This window comes from Camellia sinensis, chromosome 3, assembly GCF_055761805.1.
Source record: "Camellia sinensis isolate YWXY chromosome 3, ASM5576180v1, whole genome shotgun sequence".
NCBI lineage: Eukaryota > Viridiplantae > Streptophyta > Magnoliopsida > Ericales > Theaceae > Camellia > Camellia sinensis.
Window position 1 is genome coordinate 144116448 of NC_138963.1, and position 20038 is coordinate 144136485.

General features: G+C 35.6%; 1 protein-coding gene across 1 annotated transcript; it reads left to right on the forward strand.

The window, feature by feature from the left end:
- Window positions 1-2265: 2265 nt before the first annotated feature.
- On the forward strand, window positions 2266-4292 carry LOC114313416 (Adenine nucleotide alpha hydrolases-like superfamily protein). Its single transcript, XM_082921076.1, has 3 exons — window positions 2266-2908; window positions 3581-3702; window positions 3850-4292. Exons 1-3 carry the CDS (start codon window positions 2522-2524, stop codon window positions 4001-4003), a joined length of 663 nt encoding a protein of 220 aa, XP_082777202.1. The 5' UTR covers window positions 2266-2521; the 3' UTR covers window positions 4004-4292.
- The last annotated feature ends 15746 nt before the right edge of the window (window positions 4293-20038 follow it).

Below are 20038 nucleotides of genomic sequence, written 5' to 3' on the forward strand. Positions count from 1 at the left end.
AGAAATTACAAATTCTCCCATGAATGCTATATTTGCATAACAAATTAGGGGGTAATTTGTTATGAAATTTAAACATCAGGGGGCAAATTGTTATGAAAATACAAATCTTAGGGGACGGGATGTAATTTCTGAAACCTCAGGGGTATTTGTAATTTAGCCAAACCTCAAGGGAAGTATATGTAATTTGCCCTTTATTTTATATGTATACTTTTGTCAATTTTTTTTTATTTTATTTTATATATTACATAATGGCCCCTCCAATTTCAATCCGACATTTAATTTTTTTTTTATAAAAAACCCTAATATAATAGAGTTACTGTTCAAAGAAAATATTTACAATAATATTATGGTGATGATATTTTTTTATTATGTATTATTTATCCTCTTATGTGTTAGTGCTATATTAGTATCAAATATGAGTGGTTAAAGTAATAAATAAATTGTGATAAAAAAGATAATCATTCTAACATTATTGTAGTTCCAAAAAAAAAAAAGTTATAACATTATTGAAAAAATTTAATCCGGTCCAATATAGTTTATATATGAGTTTCTATAATGTATTTAATGGAATCATTTGTAGAACTTTACCTAAGGATATTATATAATAAATTAATTATATTAAGATTTTTTTAACTTTTACCAAATATTATCTTAACTTTTATCTATAAATTCTTACATTTTAACCTTCGTAATCATAAAATTCATACAAATAATATTTAATTAAAATTAATCTCTTATTTTTATTTGGTCCAATTAACTTCTATTGACTAGTTTTTAATAACAATTTAATAAAATAAAACTCTAATAAATTCATTGACTGCTTAATAAATTTATCTTATACTTTTTCTTTAACAAAATGACTCTCACCCAAAAAAATCTTGACTCCGCTCCTGCCACCGTGTGAATATCTCTATAAGGTGTGAATGTTAGGGGTGTTCGCAGATCGAATTTGTGCGGTTTATGGTTCGATTTTGACCAGTTCGTATTTATGCGATTTGGAAAAAAGTCAAACTGCAACTGTCCGCAGTACAATTTGGAGTTTGTGTGAATAGAGTTTGCGGATGTGCGGGAGGTTGCGAGCGGTTTGCGGTTTGGATTTTTTCCTTTAAAAATTAATTTTTGAGTTTTTTTTTTTGTCATTTTGTAAATATTTATTTTGGTCATTTTCTTCCAATTTTGCTAAAATGCTCCAACATATTAATTAATGAATTAAAACTTATAAAATTAAAAACACAACAAAATTAATTTCTGACACAGTAAGATCAAAACTTATTATTCAAAGAAATAATAAAAAAAATCAACATTACCACCAGCTCCTTATCAATGGTACTGTTTCATTGCGCATTGAAGACAAAAACCAACTTTAATTAGATGCCATCTTCAATTCATAGAAATCAAATACACATCTATAATATATGTAAATTATAAATACATCTACACAGATGGGAACGAAATAACAAATGAATAAATTAAAGAAAAGGAAGAGAAAGAAAAAAAAAATTGAAAATGAAATTTACCTAAGCATAAAGAAAAGGGTCGGCAACAAAATTACTAGGAAAACCGACTTTGAAAAACAAAAAGAAGAGGTTAATGCGGGGTGGTTGGGTGGTGCGGTTCAAACCCGCAACCCATCAACAACCTGAAAATCAACTAAAATTTAAATCAGATCCAATCTTAGGTGTCGTTTGGGAAGAGCTCATTTGGGATATTTTGGCTCTTTGAGCCACAAAAGACAGAATAGGCTATTTGAGCCACAACAGATAGAACATCACATCCAACCCATAAACATTACTCTTCTCTCACAAAAAAAGTTAAAAAAGTCAAAAAATTAAAAAGTCCTTCCCAAACTAAGCTTTTGAGTCCAGGCTCAAATAGTCAAAAAAACAAAAAAACTAACTTACTCATGTATTTATGAAACCATCCATACGTATGTGGATCGGATCGGGTAAAGTGATTTGGACGGGTTGAATAATCTTATGTCCGGACTTAGTGAATGATAATTTACAGTTTACTATATCTATACAATATAATATAAACATGAAAAATGTTGAAAGGACAGAAACAGATTATTATGACTGATGAGAGAATATGTTAAAATAATGTGGCAGAAGAATCTGATCAAAATATTTAAAAAATAGATTGTACTAGAAAGGAATCCACCATGTCATCATCAAAATAACTGGACTATAATGTTTAATATATCATAGTGTAAAATTATTTTTCTCTTTTCCTTGCTAAAAGACACAACTAGCCAGTGCTTCCCGTGACTTTACCCTGCAATAAAAGATAGCAATAAAATCATGGCTTCGCATCATCATCACTACCCATCGCCTCCCCATCCATTACTCTCTTTCTTTCTCTCTCTCTCTCTCTATTACATACAGCTTAGCTGTTCTCTCTCTCTCTCTCTCTCTCGCCTTTTAGATACTGAGCAATTTACATTTGAGAATATAGACACTATAGATTAAAGACAAGATTTGAGAAGAGTGAAAGTAGGGGGGGAAAAAGGGTGAGACACAAAATGCCAAGTTCAGATTCATTTTTGAGGCAGTTAAGTGGAAGAGAGGGTTGGAAATCAACATCCAAGAGGTGGGGTACTGGTGGTGGTTTGAAGCAAATGGAAGGGCTGAACATGTATTATGGGAATGGTGGTGGAGGTGATCAGAATGGTGGTGGTGGTGGTATGATGATGAGGAAGAGAGTGATGGTGGTGGTGGATCAGAGCTCACATTCAAAGCATGCAATGATGTGGGCACTCACACATGTCACCAACAAGGGTGATCTCCTCACTCTCCTTCACATTATCCCCCCTCCTTCCTCTGAGAGGCCTTCTGACTCTTCCTCCTCCTCCACCTCTCCTTACCTTGCCAGCTCTCTTGGTTCTCTTTGCAAGGCTTGTAAGCCTGAGGTATGCATATACACACACACATATATTTGTTCACTTTCAAGCTTATAATCTTCAAAAAGACATATTCATGTTTGTTCACTTTCAAGCTCATAATCAAATGGATCTATCTATACATGCTTTTATATACATATGCATATATTGGTAGTTACTGGGATCAACATAAACCACAGTTAGAAATGGCTCAAATGGGTCTTTTCTTTTCTTTTGATTTGATAGATCTAAATCTAATTTGTTTACAGGGAGACAAAGAGGGGGAGGTCTTCTCATATTTTTTTATTTTTTTGATTCCCAGATCCTATTCTTTCTACTTTTGTTTAAACTTTTTCAGTGCTATGTGAGGGAGTGAAATCAGAAATTTTTCTTTATTTATTTGAGTCTTGCTTTTTTGCCGCTCTTTTTTTTTTTTTTTCACTGGGAAAAGAGAGACATGTATCCTCTGTTTTCATTGTCATCTTTTTCAGTATTTTCTTTTCCAGAGGACGGACGTGAGTTTTTCAGATGTATTTACCTTTTTCTCCTTTTATATTGTTTCCCAGTTTGTTGTCATATCTATTTATCATTTTCATTTTATCTTTTTGTATGTTGAATTTGATTTGATTTTATGGGGTGTTTAATTTGATTGATATAGCAACAAAAAAGATTTAATTTGATTTTTTTTTTATTTTTATATAGGTGGAAGTAGAAGCATTGGTGATACAAGGTCCAAATCTGGCTACAGTGATGAGCCAAGTGAAGAAGCTAGAGGTCTCTGTCCTTGTCTTGGGTCAGAAGAAGCCCTCTTCCCTCATCAATTGGTCAGTTCCACTCTAATTTTTCTTACTACTAGACTACTATTAAAAAAATATTTATAACATTCAAATCATTTTTTTTAATTAATCATATAATTAGAAAAAAGGAAAATATGTGTGTGTGTTTGAGGTGGAATAATTTGATGATTGCAGTTTGTGTGGGAGCAGCAAGTCGGAGGAGTTAGTGGAGCAGTGTATTAACAGTGTGGAGTGTTGCTTGACAATTGGGGTCAGGAAACAGAGCAAAGGCATTGGTGGTTACCTCATTAGCACCAGATGGCAAAAGAACTTCTGGCTCTTGGCTTAGCTCCCCCCTCTCTCTCTCTCTCTCTCTCTCTCTTTCTCTCTCTCTCGTTTTAATTATTATGATTAATAAATACTCCTACATATCATCTGTATGAAAAGTAAGAAGAAAAAAAAAATTGTGTAGAAAATCTAAGTAGTATTAGTTTGTAGTCTGTTTCACCCTCTTTTTAACTACTAACTAGATCACTTGCATTTGAGGCAAGCTAATCAATCACTTGTATTTGAGACAAGCTAAGCAATCACTCTCTCTCCCTCTCAATGGTCTCAATTAATAATTCTTCCTCACTGTATGTTTTAAGAGCAGTGCTAGGGGCCTCGATAAAGCGGGGCTTGAATGTTTTGATTTTTTTTTTGGAAGGGTAGTTATGTATATAGTTGTTAAAAAATTAGATATCTCATATCAATTCAGTTTTAATAAGGTGAGTGAGTTGGGTACAAAATTATATAGAATTAATAAATTTTAACCAACAGTTTAAATGATCAGTTAATTTTATCACTCAACTAATCTAATTTTATATTTAATTTTTTGACACACCTTTTCATATAACCACCCTTCAAAAAAATAAAGAAAAAAAAAAAAAAATCAACACAACCCAACGAATATAAAAAAACAACTAAACCCACACAGCCCCCCCCAAAAAAAATAAAAAATAAAAATTCAAGGGATTCGAGTCTCGATATGTCGAGCCCAAGCATTAGTCTATTACAATTCTATCCAGCATATCAAGTTTAACTTGAATTTTTAATCAACTTGAAAAAATATTTGTTGTTTAGCATTTTTGCTCCTTATTCATGTGCCATAATACAAATTAAAATTTGCTATGATGTTATGATTTATCAAAGCAATTCTTATTAAAAAAAATTGTAAACTATTCTTTGTAGTTTTAATTGCATTAATTTTATTCTTAATTTTTTTACATTATGTTAATCTAATTGATAATGGACCAGACTAAAATCTAATTATAAGTTTTATTAGAACCAAGAAAAGAGAAAAATAAAAAAGACATTGAAAAGAAAGAGACATAATTTAAAAGAAAATATCTATTTATTTGTAAATACTGTTATTTGTACATATTTATTTGTTGTGTCAAACCTCTTTGCCTACAAATTTAAAATATTTAAATAATTTATCCTCATATTTACATCTTGTAGTTTACTGTTTGGTAACGTTTACGTTTTCAGTTTATATTAACAAAATTTTTATAAACTGGTTTTTATTTATTTTTAGAAAAACATAAACTACAAACGCGTTTAGTTTAGACAAAATGTTTAAAAAAATTTAAAAATATAAAAAAAAAAGTGAGAAATGGCAAGTGGTGACGAGTGGTGACGGCGGAAGACGGTGGTGGAAAATGATGGTAGGTGGTGGTGGCGGAAGACGATGGTGAAAAATGGTGGCAGGTGGTGGATGATGGTGGTAGAAGACGGTGGTGGAAAGTGGTGGCAAGTGGCAGGTGGGTGAGTGGTGATGGCGGAAGACGATGGTGGAAAGTGATGGCAAGTGGCGGGTTGTGTTAGAAGAAGACGGTGGTGGAAAGCGGTGACGGGTGGGTGGATGGTGGTGGCAGGTGGGTGGTGGATGGCGGGTGGTGGTGTGTGGTAGCGGGCGGGTGGTGGTGATGGTGGGTGGGTGGGTGACGGTGGCGGGTGGTGGCAAGTGGGTGGTGGTGGTGGCAGTGGCGGGTGGTGATGGCGGCGGGTGGGTGGTGGGTGATGGTAGTGGTGGTGGCGGTGGTGCTGGTGGCGGGTGGCGGGTGCCGGCGGCTAGTGTTGGATGGTAAAAAAAAAAAAAACTCAAAACTCAAAACGAAAACACATTTTTTGAGTTTACATTTTTTAGCCAAATTTATAAACTGAGACCACCGATTTATAAATTAAAAATTTACCAAACAAGTTTTTATTTGAGTTTTTAAAATTTTTATAAATATAAATTAAAAACTGAAAATGTATGTGTTACCATAAAAAATAAAAAATAAAAAAATGAATTTTGTAAGTATATTCATTATAAACCCTCACAAGATTACAACTCGTCCATAGGAGAAACCTAAGAGTTTAAAGACTAGTTGCATACACTAAATATAATTGTATTTTCTACAAAAATAGTATGGATACAAACCCGCAAGGGTAGCCTAGTTGGTTGAGGGCAAGGGACCAGGGACCTAGGAGTTTGCTCCTCTCTAGATCTCAGGTTCGAATCCCACCCCCAGCTGGCTACTGGCGGGCCACTGCGTCTTTGCCCGGTCGATCGGCTCAGGGCCCCGAGATTAGTCGAGGTGCGTCACTCCGAAGGGGTGCTGGCCCGGATACTCGGTTATCAAAAAAAAAAAAAAAAAAATAGTATGGATACATTTTCTTTTCATTTCTTTTTAGTTTATTTTGCTCCAAGACTAGCAAAATGTAAGTTGGGAGTGTAATCGGAGTTTAAATGTTATACATTTGGTCCTTTAAAATATATTTTATTAGTTCATTAATTTACATTATTTTATAAATGCTTCTGTGTTTTTAAATATTTTAAGTATTTATATATAAATTGTTGTACATATTATATTTTAATATAATTTATATTACATCTCAAAAATAATAAAATAAATAAATAAAGGAAAAACCCGCCGAGGATAAAATCCGACAAGTATGTATATATATATATTATATTATACAATTATAATAATAAAACAAACTCAAAAAATCAAACAAAATAATAAGGGATGGTTTGGGATGATCTAAATAAGTAACTTTTTATGAAATATGGGTTGAGTTTGAAGTGATGTGTTAGAGAGGTGATGTGATTTAAATAAGATGATATGGCTTAAATAAGATAGTAACTTTTTGACTTTTTTAGATTATGACAAACAAAACCAAAATGAGGGAGAAAAACTTCACCACCCCGTCAATCTATCTCTAGTTGGATCTTTATGTCCGCGGAGATCGCATTATTGTTGACAGAAATAATAAAGGCCAGCAAAATTATAACGATTTTTTTTTTTAAAGAAATCTCCAACACAAAATACACGATATTTCTTATTTTCTATTGAATAATCATAATCATAATCATAATCTTACATTTAACGAAATCGTGAACCAAGAAACAAATCCATCCTTGTTGTCCTAAAAAAAAAATTTACTCAGTGGATTAATTAATTTTTAAGAATTTTTAAAATTAACATAGAGAAGAATTTTTAAGAATTTTTGAAAAAAAAATAAAAATCTTCAATTGCTTCTTTTTTCTGGTTGGAAGCGTCACAAACAAATTAATAATATAGACAATAAATGAGACAACTTTTGTGAAAAAATAGCAGTTTTGTGCGACCTGACAGTAACAATATAATCAATCACATTTTGAATAATGGTAAGCGTTTGAGGTGGTGTTTGGCAAGTAATTTTGGGACTAAAGTAGTCACAAAAAATAAAATAAGTTATTTTAGCCATAATAAACAAAACATCACATCCAATTCATAATCATTACACTATTCTTTCACAAAAAAAGTCAAAAAGTCAAAAAGCCATTCCAAAACCAAACTTTTTAACCCAGACTAAAATAGTCAAAAGGGCAATGGTAGAGGGCCACAATTTTTGTGGCTCAAATGGCTCAAAACTGTCAAAACGACGTCGTTTTGAGCACAAAACATGCCAAAACGACATCGTTTTGGCAGTTTTGAGCCATTTGAGCCACACAAATTGTGGCTCTCAAACATTATTCTAGTAAAAAATATCAAAAAGTTAAAAAGTCAATCCACTTTCCAAACGGAGGCTGAATTACTTCACGACCATGTGACAAAAAATATGTAAGGAACAATAATACAACTACCAAAGAAAAACATTTATTGTCTGTTAAAATTGATGTATTATTGATTGATGTATGTTATATATTACAAATGGTGAGGGGCTCCTTATATAGGAGATATAGTGGAGTAGGTGGAGTAGGTGGTAGTGGTAGGTGTGTAGTAGGTGGTAGTAGGTGGTGGTAGGTGTGGTAGGTGGAGTAGGTGATGGTAGGTTTTAACAGTCCCCCGCAAACTCAAGGGGGATAGGAACTAACCAACTTGAGTTTGGAGAGAGTAACAAAACAAGAAAATAGTCTAATACATAAAATAAAAGAGGATAGGAGACACTGTATGGTCGTGTCAGATCGTTGGTGAAGACACTGGATGGTTATGTCATAACGTGGTAGAGGACACTGGATGGTTGTGTCATAACGTTGTAGAGGACACTGGATGGTTGTGGCAGACCGTGGTAAAAGCTAACCGGAATCAAATGTCGGGAGCAGTTTATGGGGTCATGTCGGACCGTTGTAAAAGTCGCACCCTCAAAAGGTGTGCCCAATCTTTCAAAAGGCGTGCCATCAAAAGGCGTGCCTAATCTATAAAAAGGCGTGCCATCAAAAGGCGCGCCCAGGTTATCGTCGAGCGCCGAGCGGCGCATGATGCGCGTGTCTGCCTTGGCTATTTAACCAAGACGGAGGCTGAGGCTGAGGCAGAGACAAAGACCTGCGAAAAACCTCTGAAAAACTCTTCGTTTTGCTGAGAGAGATACTCTGTAACACTCTGTAACCCAGAAAATGGCTTCTTCGTCCCGTGGTCTGCTCACTCTCTTTCCCGACCTCAACGAGTCAACAAGAGAGATAACTGGTGCGGTGGCCCGTGAACCTCAACCAAACACCTCTGAGTTTGCTCTGTTGAACTTTCCGATGCGGTCTGTGGAGCAAAAAATGGCAGTGCAAACGGATATTGAGGCCAATCAGTATACATTGAAGTCATGTGTGGAAACCATGACTGCGGTCACAAACTTGTCGCACCGGCTTCAGAGTAGGACAAATGAGGTGCAACAGTTAAACGCCCAACTGGCTCTGCTCCAGCGCATGTATAAGGATGCGCGAGCAGAGATAAGTGTGCTAAAGGCGGAAAATAAGGAGCTGAAGCGGAAGGCCACCGTGATGTTCCGATTTGGAGGTCCGCCATATGCTGCAGTGGAGGAATAGGGAGTAGTGAACGTGCTCGGTGGTGTGGAAAACACGGAGGCAGCACCGTCAAGGGCTGCCCAGGACGGAGGCAAGAAGAAAAGACCGGCGGAATAGGCGAAGAAGTGAGGTCGGTGGGTGGCCGTCTGCAGAAAAGAAAACAAATCTTTTGGTGTTGTGGTTTGGTTTGTTGTTGTTTGTTTTTGTTCTTTTTGTTCTTTTTTTGTTTTTTTTTTTGTGGTGTAAAATTGTGATCGGGGTTGATTCCTGAGATGAATAAAATATAGTTTGTGGAATGTAAATCTATATGGTATGAATGGAATTTTGAAAAAGAAAAAAAAATGTTAAAGAACAATAAAGAAAGAAAGAATAAGAATATAGGTGAAATCAAAATGAAAGAGTGGTTCTGGACGGATTTGTGAAAAACAGCAATGGTGTTGGGAAATGTTTGTTTTTTTTTTTAATTTTTTTTTTTGTGTAGAGTGGGTCACATGCGGGACATGCACAGAATACATGGAACACAAGAAAGAGAAGATAAGAAATAAAGATATGCTATTTTATAGTGAGGGAGTGGGGAACAGAATTGGCATCCGTGTTGGTGAGAGAGTGGGTGTGAGAGAGAGAGAGATTCGAAAAATGTGAGTGGTGTGTGTGTATGAATCTGCTGGGTGTAAAGGTCCTACCCGTGGGTGTGATAAGTGGGTCTTTAGAGAGAGAGAAACCGTGTCTCCCCCCTCCTCCAATGGGTGTGTGTGTATGAATCTGAGTGTGTTTGTCGGATGTGTGGAGTGTATGTTGGGTTGCTGCTGCCGTGTGTCTGTGGCTGTAGAGAATGGAGCTCCCCCCGACGAGAATGGAGCTCCCCCCGAGTGAGTGTATGTTGTAGGTTTCGATCATCACGACGGCTTCAATGAATCCTTGATGAGGCTGGAATGGAGAGCCATACACACACAGCATATATGTATTATCAGACACCGAGGGAGATGTGGCCGTAGTGAATGAGGAGGTCGGCGGAGAGTGCGGCGGCGGAGAGGTCGTCGACGCAGCAAGCGCCGTAGGTGAGGTCGCCGAGGATGAAGCAGGATTCGACGGCGGCGAAGGAAGTGAAGATGTCGGAAAGGACGAGGGAGTACATGAGGAGGCCTTCGTGGAACTGGAGAGCGATGCGCTTGGAGTTTGTGGAGAGGACTCGGTAGATAGATTTGTGGACGTCGAAGTTGTAGTTTGAAGGTGAGAGCTCTGCTTCTTTCTTGTTCTCCATTTTCAGTCGCAGTTGGGAGGGAGAGCGAGAGAGAGAGAAAAAAGGCATGAGAGTGGGTATATTGTTGAGACTGTGTTTGATGGAAGTAAGCTTGGGATTGAGCCATACTCTGTGGAGGTGTTGAAAAACTCCAGCGGGCAGCGAAGGCATGGTTGCCGGCCGGCTGCCCGCCGGAAAGAAAGGAATATAGGCTTAAATCTTATAGCTCTGATACCATGTTAAAATTGATGTATTATTGATTGATGTATGTTATATATTACAAATGGTGAGGGGCTCTTTATATAGGAGATATAGTGGAGTAGGTGGAGTATGTGGTAGTGGTAGGTGTGTAGTAGGTGGTAGTAGGTGGTGGTAGGTGTAGTAGGTGGAGTAGGTGATGGTAGGTTTTAACATTGTCTGGCTACAAGTCAATAGCACTATCGAGTCATAGGAAATATTAGTTGAAGACCAAGTAATCCTTCGAAATATCCTCCTCTATACGCAACCAAAATTGTATAGATAGCCCAATCACTCCAAAACCAAACACCCCATATTTTATTAAACTTTTTAATTACACAAAGATATCAATCCCAACTTTTGAGGGGAAAAAAATTATTTAATTATCAGATTAATGTGTGTTTGATGAATCTTCATTTTTTAGAGGTTGCTCTTGTATCTATTTTATGGCTCTATAGTATGAACAAACTATAAATTTAAAAATTATAACAAACTACAAAATAACACACATAACCAAGACACGTGTGTTCAACAAAAAGTACAACAAACTACAAAAATGCACTTGACTTCACCAATGCCTCTGCCAGTAACATGAGCAAGAAACCTGGGCCTTCCATTTAGTGACTTGTTTTCTACCATGACATCTCATACATGATCTTGCCCACTCCTTGTGAAACATCATCAAAATTCTACTCTTGATGTCATGATTATCAACCTAGACAAGTATGAAAGACAGATTTTAGGAGGCTAACACTAGAAATAACGGTCATGTACCTTTTAAAGAATTTGTTTTTTTGACCGAGAGAAAGTAATTGCAGTACCAAAATCGCAAAAGCTTTGTGAGATAAAATGGTGCCTAATGCTTAGGCTAATATATTATAGCATGCCCGTGTTCCCATTACTCTAGTAGGGGAGTTTTCCACACACTGCAGTCTACAACAATGAACTAGTATGGTTGTCCGCATTAACTAAGTCAATAGGGTTTACAAGTGAACATGAAAGATTTCAATCACATTTTTTGAAGTTCTGGGAATGTTTAATTGAGAATATACAACTTGAGAAGCTTTCTTTAGTGAGTGATAACATTAACTCCGCCATTGAGAATGCTTAAGGAACCAAATATTTGGTTATCTCAGTTTCCTATTTCCTCAACATCATTTCATTCTTTATCTTATTTATTTTCTTCTTTTCTTCCAATTATTTGTAGTTCTAAATTTCCTAGTGTTAAATTCTAATCCACATTTAGCTGGACCAGAAGAAAACCGGTAATACTATCCCATAAACCATCCCCAACCAAATTTTAATCACCCTTACAAATCTACAACCTACATTAGCAATGCTTACAATTATTACATTGAACTTTGAAATATTTGGCATCAATGTTAACTAACATTCCCTTGATTCAGTTTCAGATGAACTCCCCTACACTAACGAATATTAGAATCACTAACCAACAAAGTTGTGTGGTTATTGTCCATGCCTAAAACAGCAGGAGCACCTAAATAAATCCCATTGTCAAAAACATCCCACTATCATAAGGATTTAATACAGTTTATAAACTTGTTGTTTTGTAAAATTGACACACTAAATTTATCAATGTTCTAGAACTTTTTAAATAATTTGCCACTAGTTTGACAGGATTTCTAAATATTGCATTTTTCCTCACAATAACTTACAATCATCAAAGTCAGTGCTACTATTAGACAAAAAGGAAACCCATCTCGGCCCAACCTTTTAGGGTTCTGGAATAAAAAAAGCCACTGCCTCTAGACCTAGTGAGAGGCATAAATCAAGAGCCTACCATCCTCAATATATATATATGCATATATTTTTTATGAATTTTTTTTTTCTGCAACATAAATATAAAGTAGTTCAAAACTTCAATGGAAAGTTAAACCAAGTTGTGAATGGTGGTGAGGCATGCCACCAACTAGATGGGTCTCTAAACATAGACCCTCAAATTTCTGGTGAAAAAAGTCCAAATCATCCAAATAATATATAAATTTACGCTCGGTTTGATCATTCAAACAGTTGAAAGTAGTAGAATAAAAAGGAATCGATTAGAAATGGATTGATAACCAAAATATACATTCAACCAGTTTCTTTTCCTTTTTTCGGCAATTTTTAGCATCCAAACAGAACGAAGAAAAGATTTAGATAACTTTTTCCTGTTCGAATTAAAGCCAGGAATCACAAGAGTGCTACCATAAATCATGGCTCCTTTATGCATTAATGTGTTCCCATGCATTGCCAAGTCTTATGCTTTGTTAATGCTATAATATGTCAACATCATTAAATTCAACTGTAATGTCTCTCTCATTTGGTTTTCTCAACAAAATCTTACAATCACACTTACTTGAAAAAAATACCAATACAACCATAGGCCCAGAAACAAATCACAAACCATGAAAACTTGTATTACCAAAAAATTTGTTAGGGTTTACGTACATCTATTGACTATCAGATACGTCAGCTACATGTGAGGCATAATGAAAAATTATTTGTTGGTGGCCAATCACAATTCACCATGCCGCTCAGGTTCTCTAATCACCCAACATAAAATCGTGAATCTTACACTCTCTACCAATCACAACAAACGTAGGGCACTACCTCGGACCACCAAATAACTTCTCCTATATCACTCATTTCTTTTTTGATTCAAAGAAGAAGAAGGAAAAAAAAAAAGATTACCCCTTTCAGGGGTGTTTTGAGAACTTCATAAAAAGCTAATTTTTTTTAATAGCTTTTTTAGCCAAAAAAAATACAAAAAGTTAGCTGTTTTAGCAAAAAAAAAAAAAAAAAAAGAGTCAAAAAGTCAATTTTTAACTAACTTTCCAAAACATAGGGTAATAAGAAGATAACAATATAACGATTGCATATTGGGAATTTGGGATACGAAATCACAACAGTGAGATGAAGAATACTTTATTTAACAAAAATTTACGACGTTATTGAATCATGGAGATCCAATTAATTACTATTAATTATTCTGTGCTTTCCCTAATGGCACGATTTTGTAGATCTAATAAATAATATGGAAAAACTACAATAACAACAACAACCAAAAAAATAAAAATAAAAAATTCACCAAATTTGATATTATCCATGGTCTGTTATTTTCTATGTGATGTACTTGACGTTGCTTCTCTGATTCAACAAACAACATACGACCCAAAATAACAAACTCAACAAAGCCTCCGTTTGGGAAGTGGGTTGGCTTTTTGGCTATTTTAGCTTGGGCTATTTTAGCTTGGTTTGGGAAGGGCTTTTTGACTTTTTGACTTTTTTGGCTTTTTTTGTGAGAGATGATTGTAATGATTATGGGTTGGATTTGATGTTTTGTTTTTTGTGACTAAAATAACCTATTTTATTTTTTGTGGCTATTTTAGCCAAAAAAGCCTGGCTTTTTTCTTCCAAATGGAGCCAAAGGATCAAAACTCAATTTGAGACGTTGGACCCCTAAAATTCCATCATAAAACTACAATCTTGAGAGAGAGAGAGAGCTAGGATTTTCAGAGAGACACAATCAATTAGATATGATCAATTTTGTTGATAATGGAAGAGAGACTGGCTGTTGGGGAGAGAGAATTTAGAGAGAAAAATGATATTTTTAGATTATGGGTTTTGATCCCACGGTGAATGATGATCTAAATACGTTACATCCGACGGTCAAAAATAAGCAATTGAACAACGTTATCCTGTTAAAAATTCAAAAAAGAAAAGAAAAAGAAGTAACATTCTTTACATTGTAACATTATAATTTGATGTATATGTCTGTTTTATCAAATAAAATATTATTTGTTTTTTTATTTATTTTGTATATTTGATAAAATTGATTTTTTATACCATTGATTTTTATTACAAAATTTATGCGATAAACTGTTCAAATTATAAACTTAAAATAAGATCTATGAAATATAATAATGAAAAATATGAAAAACAATAATACGTAAAGAATCTATTCCCAATATAATAACTTAAATAAGTTTTAAAATGACCATCCTTTTTGCTTCTTTGGACATAAACTTCCACTAACTTATATCACTTTTACAATTAATAAAAATAAAAGTAAAACACCACATTGTATTTCATTACTGTGGATAGAATTCTTCAATGTGCTCATAATAATTCTAAAATAACATACAAGTCAGAATATTCATCCTTTGATATATATGTTTGTTATCAATCATCAACAAATTAATACTTTCAATTGAATGCCAATAGAAAAACAAAAAGGAATTTATATATGTTCTTACGGTTTATTTGGGTTTATTTATTTGTGTAAATCAATGGAGGGGAATGTGAGTCGTATGTCTAGCTTCAATGGAAGCAATTGGGTAACTTGGAAAACAAAAATGGAGGACCTATTATTTTGTAAAGATTTGTATGGACCCATAGAGGGTGATAGTGGCAAACCCGAGGGTATGAAAGATGATGAATGGAATAGGCTTAATCGAAAAGTCGTTGGTGTTATCCGTCAATGGATTGATGACAGTGTGTTTTATCATGTTGCTATTGAAACTTCAGCACATGATTTATGAAAAAAATTAGAAGGCCTTTATGATAGGAAATCAGCCACAAATAAAGCTTTTCTGTTTCGTAAGTTGGTTAATTTAAAATATAAAGAGGGCAGCCCTGTTCCGGAACATCTAAATGAAATAAAGAGTATTATTAACTAACTTGCTTCTATGAAAATTGTTTTTGATGATGAGTTGCAGGCTTTGATACTACTTAGTTCTTTGCCCGAAAGTTGGGAGACTTTGGTTGTGACGGTTAGTAATTCAGCACCAGATGGAGTTGTCACAACGGGCCAAGTCACTAGTAGCTTGTTGAATGAAGAAACTAGAAGAAAATCAGCGGGTTCCTCTCATTTGGAAGCATTTTTTGTGAGAGGCCGAAGCAAAACAAGGGGGAGGAGTAAGACTCCTCATGGTCATGATCAAAGCCGTGACAAATCAAGAGATGGTTCTTTTTCAAAGAAAGACGTTGAGTGCTATTATTGCCATGAAAAATGACACATGAAGCGGGAATGCCGAAAGCTCAAGAACAAGGAGAAAATGCGTGACAAAAGTGTGGATAAGAAGCAAGAAGACACAACGGCAGTTACTACCGATGATCTCATGGTCGTTTGTGAAGATGATTGTATCAATTTTGTGGGCCAAGAGAGCAATTGAGTGATTGATTCCGGTGTTTCTTTTCATGTGACTTCTCGAGCTGATTTCTTCACTACCTACACCAAAGGAGATTATGGTTCTGTTCGAATGGGTAATGAAAGTTTGTCCAAGATTATTGGCATGGGTGATGTTTGCTTGGAAATAAATTTGGGCTGCAAGTTGTTGCTTAAAGATGTGAGGCATGTTCCCGACATTTGCCTCAATTTGATCTCTATTGGAAAGCCAAATGATGAAGGCTTCAACAACAAATTTGGTGATGGAATATGGAAGCTCACAAAGGGTTCTTTGGTGGTGGCTAAGTGCAAGAAGACTCATACACTTTATTCGATGCAAGGAAAAATTTGTAAAGGTGTTGTCAATGCACTTCAAGATGATACTTCTACCGAATTGTGGCACAAGCGGCTTGGCCATATGAGTGAAAAGGGGATGCAAGTTTTGTTCAAGAAAGAGCTTCTACCCGGTTTAAAAGGTACACATCTTAAAACTTGTGTTCATTGTTTGGCGGGTAAACAACATAGAGTTTCTTTTCAGAAAAATGTTACTTCTAGAAAAGAAAATGTTTTGGAGTTGATTCATTCGGATGCTTGTGGTCCTTTAAAAGTTAGAACACATGGTAGTGCACTTTATTTTGTTACTTTCATTGATGATTATTCAAGGAAAGTTTGGGCTTTTCTACTAAAAACTAAAGATCAAGTTCTAGAAGTATTTAAGCATTTTCAGGCCATGGTTGAAAGAGAAACAGGGCAGAAATTGAAGTGCATCCGATCAGACAATGGTGGTGAATACATTGGGCCATTTGATGAGTATTGTCACAGCCAAGGTATTCGGCATCAAAAGACAGTTAAGAAGACTCCTCAACAAAATGGAGTTGCCGAGATGATGAACCGCACCATTGTGGAAAGAACAAGGTGTTTGCTTTCACAAGCTAAATTGCCAAGATCCTTTTGGGGTGAGGCATTGAAGACAGCAGTTGACGTAATCAATTTGTCTTATTCCTATCCTTTGAATGGTGATGTCCCAGAAAGAGTTTGTGTGAAGCCCTTGAAAAATGTTTTCTCTTTGAAAACCTAAAGTTTAAATTAGTTTCTTAAAGCCCCTCAGTTACTAGAATTATTTCGAATTTTGTCGATTAGCATTTCTTTTTATCGAAACAGGAATATCCTAACTTGACCATTCAATTCCAATTAGTGGTCTATTTAATTTTCCAAAAAATGGTCGATTCAATTCCAACTAGTGTCCATTCATTTTCCAACTAGTGGTCCATTAAATTTTCCAAATAATGGTCCATTCAATTCCAACTAGTGTCCATTCATTTTCCAACTAGTGATCCATTCAATTCCAACTAGTGGGCTTTAATGACAAGTAAATCCTAACTTGTCCTTTCAATTCCAACCAGTGGGCTTTTATGCCATGTTACAGCAAGTTTGCCTATAAATTGAGCTCACCTCTCAACTTCTTTCTATGGTTCTTCCCATATCTCTCTCCATTTGTTATATAGATTTAGAGTTTAGATTAAGAATGTTTGAAGTGAGAGTAAGCATTTTCATAAAGGAGGAGAGTTGTAGATTTTGTGAAACCTTACGTACCTTATGGCTTAGAATTTGGAGATTCATGGAGAAAGATCGAGATTCGAGTGTTGGAAACGGAGGAGATTGATTTGAGGTAATTTAGGTGGTATACAATATGCTTCCTCTAAATCTCTTTACAAAGAGTTTATGTTAATTACTTTCAATTTGTAATCCTCTTGATTATTGTGATCATTTGATAAATCCTGTGAATCATTGTCTGTTGACACGTGTGAGTACTCTGGTCATTTGATAAATTCTATGAAGTTGTTTTGTGTAGTTAATGTTGATTTGTCTAGCTAAATGACGTGGAAATGCTCTGTACATGGATCGAGTAGACCTTGCTAATAGCTTGGACCAATAGCCTAGATAAGCGTTTGTGCTTGGGTGAGGTGGGTGAGGCCGGTCATTGGTCATGTACCGAGTAGGACCGAGTATTTGGTTCTGGATAAATTATCATATATCGAGTTGACTTGTTTGTGCAATTTGGTAAATTGTTTGATTATCGAATCTAATCGATTGTGTAATTGCTGAATCTCTGTTAATTTATTTTCTGTTTGAGCCTTGTTATTCCTGTTGTATTGTATACTTCCCGAATTAATTTATTTTTCAGGCATGGAGCAAATTTAGTGGCAGCTGGAGTTGAAGCATCTAAAGAGATTGTTTGAGTTGGAGATTCTTTTAGTCCACAACTATATATTATTTTTGGAGATTTGTATAATTTATGTTTTGGAGACATTTGAATTAATTTTTTTGTAGAGATGATTTGTATATTTGGGATTATGAGTTATCTACGATTATAAATTTGAGGTTGATTTGATTTATTAACGACCCGGAAGTTGGGGCGTTACAGTTTGGACCGGCAAAGATGCGTCTTATGAGCACTTGAAAGTGTTTGGTTGCCGAGCTTTTGTTCACATTCCAAAGGATGAGAGGTCCAAGCTTGATAGTAAGTCAAGACAATGTATTTTTCTTGACTATGGGCGTGATGAATTTGGGTATAGATTGTGGGATCCGGTCGACAAGAAGGTTATTCGAAGCCGTGATGTTGTGTTTCTTGAAGACCAAACAATTAAAGACTTTGGCAAAGGTGATCAACCGGAGCTAAGAACTAGTGATCTCATTGACATAGATTCATCTCCTTCATCTTCAGTTGATGATGAAAACGAGGGAGATGTGCAGCCACCTATTGAAGATGTAGAGGATGATGCTAATCCTAATGAAGTTGAGCCAGAAATTGAGGAAGAGCATCCAACTCAAGAACCGCCACCACAACTTGAGTTGAGGAAATCTACAAGGGACCGACAACCTTCAAGAAAGTATCCTCCCAATGAATTTGTGTTGATTTCCGATCATGGAGAGCCTGAGAGCTACCAAGAAGCAATTGAGCATGCAAAGAAAGGTGATTGAAAAAAGGCCATGGGCGAGGAGATGAATTCCTTACTTGAAAACCAGACTTATGATTTAGTGAAGTTGCCTAAAGGGAGGAAAATTCTGAAAAATAAGTGGGTTTTCAAATTGAAGAATGATGGTAAGATTCTGAGGTACAAAGCACGTCTTGTTGTGAAAGGTTTTAGGCAAAAGAAAGGTATTGACTTTGACGAGATTTTCTCACCGGTTGTAAAGATGTCTTTTATTCGGGTTGTACTTGGCATGGCTGCAAGTATGAACCTTGAAGTTGAGCAACTTGATGTGAAGACCGCATTTCTTCATAGTTACCTTGAAGAAGAAATTTACATGGAGCAATCGGAAGGTTTTATAGAGAAAGGGAAAGAGAAATTTGTTTGCAAATTGAAGAAAAGTTTGTATGGTCTCAAGCAAGCCCCGCGGCAATGGTACAAAAAATTTGACTCTTTCATGATGAATAATGGTTTTTCTAAAACCACTTCGGACCATTGTGTGTTTGTGAAAAAAATTTCGGATGGTAAATTTATTATTCTTTTGCTTTATGTTGATGATATGTTAATTGTGGGCCAAGATTCTACAATGATTAATAGGTTGAAATTGGAGTTGAGCAAGTCTTTTGCTATGAAAGATTTGGGACCGACAAAGCAAATACTTGGTATGAAAATTGTTCGTGATCACAAAGAGGGGCTGATTTGGTTGTCTCAAGAAAGCTACATTGAGAAAGTTCTTGAGAGGTTCAACATGAATAAAGCAAAGCTGGTTGGTTGTCCACTTGCGGGTCACTTCAAGCTTAGTTCGAATCAATGTCCTACAAGTGAGAAAGACAAAGAAGAGATGCTGAAAGTTCCTTATGCTTCAGCAGTTGGTTCTTTGATGTACGTCATGGTTTGTACAAGGCTGGATGTTGCTCACGCCGTTGGTGTGGTGAGTCGTTTTCTCTCTAATCCGAGTAAAGAACATTGGGCAGCGGTAAAATGAATTTTAAGGTATCTTCAAGGGACTTCGAAGGTGTGTTTGTGTTTTGGGAATGGTAAGTCGATGTTTGATGGGTTCACAGATTCTGACATGGCCGGTGATATTGATTCTAGGAAATCTACTTCGGGGTATTTGATGACTTTTGTAGGGAGAGCTGTGGCATGACAATCTAAATTACAAAAACGTGTTACTCTCTCAACTACCGAAGCTGAATCTATTGCCATTACGGAAGCTTGCAAAGAAGAGTTATGGTTGAAGAAATTTTTGCAAGAGTTGGGTTTGAAGCAAGAAAAGTATGTGCTTTATTGTGATAGTCAAAGTGCTATTCACTTGAGTAAAAATTCTACTTTTCATTCGAGATCGAAACACATTGATGTGAGATACCACTGGATTCGTGATGTGTTAGATTCGAAATTGTTACAGCTCGAAAAGGTTCACACAGATGATAATATTTCGGATATATTGACTAAGACTTTGTCGAGGG

What these genes read in the sequence shown, in the direction of transcription:
- LOC114313416 (XM_082921076.1), top strand. Translation starts at nt 2,522, where the DNA reads ATGCCAAGTTCAGATTCATTTTTGAGGCAGTTAAGTGGAAGAGAGGGT. An exon ending in GCAAGGCTTGTAAGCCTGAG is followed by an intron (nt 2,909 to 3,580) that starts GTATGCATATAC and finishes ATTTTTATATAG; the next exon opens with GTGGAAGTAGAAGCATTGGT. An exon ending in CCCTCTTCCCTCATCAATTG is followed by an intron (nt 3,703 to 3,849) that starts GTCAGTTCCACT and finishes TGATGATTGCAG; the next exon opens with TTTGTGTGGGAGCAGCAAGT.